Here is a 4,186-nt window from a genome sequence, read left to right as displayed (position 1 = left end):
CCCTTAATAATTGCAGTATCCAAACATGTATGTTGATATCAGGTACAAATATGGAATGTTTTAGTTGTTAAACACCTTGAATGTACATCATTACACTGCCATTTCTGACTTTCAGTCTTTATCAGAGAATTAATCACAGAAAACACTTTTAGTAAGGTCACTTTTTTATTTCCATAATACAAAACTGAATGAATATAATGAATGCATGCAAATTGAAAGAAATCTAAGATAACCCAATAATGGCTGAAATATTGTTCATATTGGATAATCAAAAAGTTTACATTGTAAGTGTATCCATGTAATCTATGAGATATTCTTATCTTAAACATGTATACTGTGATATTATGAGTTATCTTCTTGTTCTAGTTTCAGTGTCTGGTTTAGAGGATTTATATCCTGTACCATATTTTTCATAGATGCATTATCTAGCCATCAGGAATTTTTTAGTGTTTTTCTCAGGCCTCAAAAGAATGACAAAACATTTGGGGGCAAAAATGCAGAGCAGCAAGCCAAAACTAGATGCAAGGATTGCAAAAATCTCCACAGCAACAGTGTATTTCCCGGGAGAGCTAATGTACGCAGGGACAAAAGCTATCCAGACCGCACAGAAAATCAGCATGCTGAAGGTGATCAGTTTGGCCTCATTAAAGTTGTCAGGGAGTTTCCGAGCAAGAAAGGCCAAGAGGAGGCAGGTGCAAGCCAACAGACCAATGTAGCCCAAAACCAGAGAGAAGCCCACCACTGAGGACATGGCACACTCAAGGGTGACCTTTGACCCTTGGAAACCAAGGTCACGCTGAGGTACAGGGGGGCTGAGGGACAGCCAAGTAGCACAGATTATAATCTATATGAAAAAAACAAAAGAGTGTTATTTTTTTACAACGCGTTTAGAAAGCTTATCCTTTTATGAATACAAAAATATTCGCACCTGTATGGATGTGAATAGGCAGACGCTTCCTCTCTGTTGGCCTGGACCAAACCACTTCATCAAGGATCCAGCACCAGGCCGAGCTGAGCGGAAAACAGCAAGAACTACGAGGGTTTTGACCAGCAGGCAGGAGACACAAAGTACAAAGCTGATCCCAAATGCTGCCTGCTGGAACCGACAAGTCCACACTGATGGACGACCAATGAACACCAGAGAGCACAGGAAGCAGAGCTTCAGCGACAGGAGAAGCAGGAAGCTCAGTTCTGAATTGTTGGCTCGCACCTGCAAATAGGAATTGGTATTGAATTGGTAATAAAAAGGCTAGAACATTAACAGCACATAACAGATTAATCTAAAGTATTTTAAACATATTTCATATCAAGCAATGCAGCATTATATTATTTCAGAGTGAATATACTGTCCTACAACTGCAAATTACAAATGAGTTTTACAAAATGTACTGTTTCTCTATCGCTTTAGTCTGGTTTCTTACCATAGGTGTTTGACGGTAGTAAATAAAAACTACAAACACAGCTGTTGTCACAGAGACACCAGACACAGCTACTGTGGCCAGGATAAAGCCCAATGTTTCATTAAAGGAAAGGAAGTCCAGCTGGCGAGGTACGCAGGCAGTTCGTTTAGCATTAGACCAAAACTCAGATGGACAACGCTCACAGATAAGGGAACCTGGAGAGGAGTAGGAAACATAGGAACACTGAGGATGACCTGAAATCATATTACAAAGTAAAGAATATCTTATGTGGTTATTTCTTTTTACCAGTGTGATTGCTTATCTCTCCTTCAGCACAAGGGATACAGTCAAAGCAGCAGAGAGGTTCTCCCTTCTTGTTGGCCTTTCGGAAACCTGGGGAACAGCTCTCACTGCACACTGAAACAGGCACCTAAACAACAAGTAAAACCGTATTCTTGAGTACAAAATATATTCTTCTAAACATTTGAACTGGAAAGACATTTTAGCCTTGATCAATTTCCCTGTTCCTTTCACCTGATTGGATCCTGTGTTCCACTGAATAGCTGACGTGTCAAGGTTGATGTCAAACCCGTCCACACGTCCAATCAAAACTACTTTGAGTGACCCCTCAGGGGTGTTCTGCCAGTTAACAAGGTCGTACTTTGCTGGAGTGTTGCCCTCTTGAAAATAAAACATTTCCCCCTGTGGTGTGGTAAAATTCAAGTTGTTCAAGTGGTGCAACACCTGAAAGCAACACAATTGTAGTAAATATTTCTAAACCTAAAGGTAAATTACACAGCTGCATTTGTCACATAAAAAAACATTTTTACTCTTAATGTCCTCAATTAAAATGTCTTTTGAAATGGACATAGTTGTGTTTACCTCTATGGGTTTGATCTGTTTTGGAGAGGAGCAGGTGGAGCTGATGTTTCCAGGTGAGCTGTCACTGTTAGGGCAGGACAGAAGGCTGTGGAGGGCGTGGGCTGAAGCATAAACAGCAAGATAAACATTATATGTCACTCTTAGTTGAGAGGTGTCAGTGAAGAGATTCTGCACTTCCTCCAGGGACTCTCTGCCGCTGCACGGTGGAAGTGAGGCTTTCTGAGACAACCGGTCTGTGGGAGACGGTGAACTTGTAGAGAGTGGTGAGGTCCCAGGACTACAACCAAACACCATTTCCCAGAATTCCCATAAGAACTTATCATCAGGTCGTAAAGAGGGATTCAAACTTCTGAGAAAATGTTCAAATCCAGGTATTGCTGAACTTCGAATTGCCACACCAAGAACACCACTAGCCACTTTAGAAGTGATAGGATCTTGAAGCAGATTACCACTGGTGCTCCAAGCCTCACTGGCCAAAAACTGTTTATCAGTCACCTAGTGAAAGCAACACAAAAAGGTATAATGTTCCTCAAATAAGATTAGCTATAATTATTTACAGATTCAGTTCACAATGTAGTTTCAATTGCTCACATTTATGTTGGCGAGTTGCAGAAACAGTTCCCTCACATCTGTGTACCAGGTAAAGATCAGAATCACTTTTGCAGTTGAGGCCTGAATTGTGAGGGCTGCTCGTCTAGCATCCATCACAATGTTTTCCCTTTGCAGAGTCTCTATGAATGCCAGGCACACCCCTGCCCCCTGCGTCTCATCCTGAAATACCTGCCATATACAGTCGAAAGGAGCAAAAAACATTAGGTGAATGAAAAGGTTTCAAATATTGTATTTAGGCAGATGTCTTATACAGATGCCATAACATTTATAATAGGACAAAATGAATAACCTTTATTGCCACATGGCCATAATCGTTGTTTGCTATCACTGCTCCAATCCAGGTCCAATTTAGGCGTATTGCAAGTTGGGCAATAGCCCGGGCTTGGTAAATATCACTGGGCATTGTCCTGAAGAAGTTAGGATACTGGAGCCTGTCACTTAGACAGGGGCAGCTGGCTGTGTAGCTCATCTACATTAAAAGATCAAAAAGAAAAAATATATATATATACATAAATAGATGTTCTAAAATCACGCACTAGTTTATAATTTGCACAGAGAGAATGTGTTTCTTAAGAAGACTGTGTATGTTGTGAGGGCAGCAAAAGAAATATGAGAAAACATAAAAAACGTTCCTGTTAAATGTGGTAAATGTTTAACCACAGTGTTTGTGAAAGTTACAATTTAACATTAAGACAACAAATTGCATTTTAAAATCAGAATGTTTGAATTGTGGTTAAACTAAGCAGATGTATATGGTACCTACTAAAGGTATGGAGAGTGGCGCCAGGATTCTTGAGAGTATCATGGCTGTTATAGACGAAGAACCACCAATGATCAATGGAACAGGCTGATCACCTGATGACATTATAAGATATAATACAATAACTTAACTTTATAAGGGCTTGGTTCTGTTTTGAACACATTATTGCAGAGTTTCATTTCATTTGCCAATTATTATAAGAGTAGGATTTTCATTAGTACCAAACAATATTAATGTGTACCTGTTCTTTCTCCGATCCCTTCTCCATACACAGAAGAATACTCTGGCGGAGCTGCTAAATCACAGGTAGCACTTTCTCCTCCAACCAGAGACAGTGCTGCCTGCATGGCCCAGGAGGGTAGGGCACAGCTATCACGAATATGGTAGCCCAGCTTCACACCTGGCAGCAAGCTGTCACTATGATTGATTTCCTCCAGCGCAAACACCATAGCATAAATATACTGTAATGGAAGATATTCCAAACTGCATGAGAGGGATAGAGGAGAACATATCATTCAAATGTGACTGTGAG

At 40.4% G+C, this 4,186-nt stretch overlaps 1 protein-coding gene across 1 annotated transcript; it reads right to left on the bottom strand.

Annotated features, from left to right (window-relative positions):
• Nucleotides 1-421: 421 nt before the first annotated feature.
• olfcr1 (olfactory receptor C family, r1) lies at nucleotides 422-4,103 on the bottom strand. Its single transcript, XM_010792964.1, has 10 exons — nucleotides 3,959-4,103; nucleotides 3,658-3,749; nucleotides 3,184-3,363; nucleotides 2,874-3,062; nucleotides 2,283-2,777; nucleotides 1,935-2,144; nucleotides 1,707-1,830; nucleotides 1,422-1,615; nucleotides 929-1,210; nucleotides 422-844 (listed from the first exon to the last, which is right to left on the bottom strand). The coding sequence occupies exons 1-10, from the start codon at nucleotides 4,101-4,103 to the stop codon at nucleotides 422-424; spliced, it is 2,334 nt and encodes a 777-aa protein (XP_010791266.1).
• Nucleotides 4,104-4,186: the final 83 nt, after the last annotated feature.

The sequence above is a fragment of the Notothenia coriiceps genome, unplaced genomic scaffold (genome assembly GCF_000735185.1).
Source record: "Notothenia coriiceps isolate Sejong01 unplaced genomic scaffold, NC01 NC01_scaffold00036842, whole genome shotgun sequence".
Lineage (NCBI taxonomy): Eukaryota > Metazoa > Chordata > Actinopteri > Perciformes > Nototheniidae > Notothenia > Notothenia coriiceps.
Note: the sequence above shows the minus strand (reverse complement) of the source record. Positions and strands in the feature narration are given on the sequence as shown.

Bases quoted from the DNA above. Each gene is read 5' to 3' on its own strand.
- olfcr1 (XM_010792964.1), bottom strand. From the start codon at position 4,103: ATGGTGTTTGCGCTGGAGGAAATCAATCATAGTGACAGCTTGCTGCCA. The intron at 3,750-3,958 runs GTGATTTAGCAG...TAATGTCATCAG, and splicing joins TGGAGGAGAAAGTGCTACCT to GTGATCAGCCTGTTCCATTG. The intron at 845-928 runs GTGCGAATATTT...TTTTTCATATAG, and splicing joins GCCTATTCACATCCATACAG to ATTATAATCTGTGCTACTTG.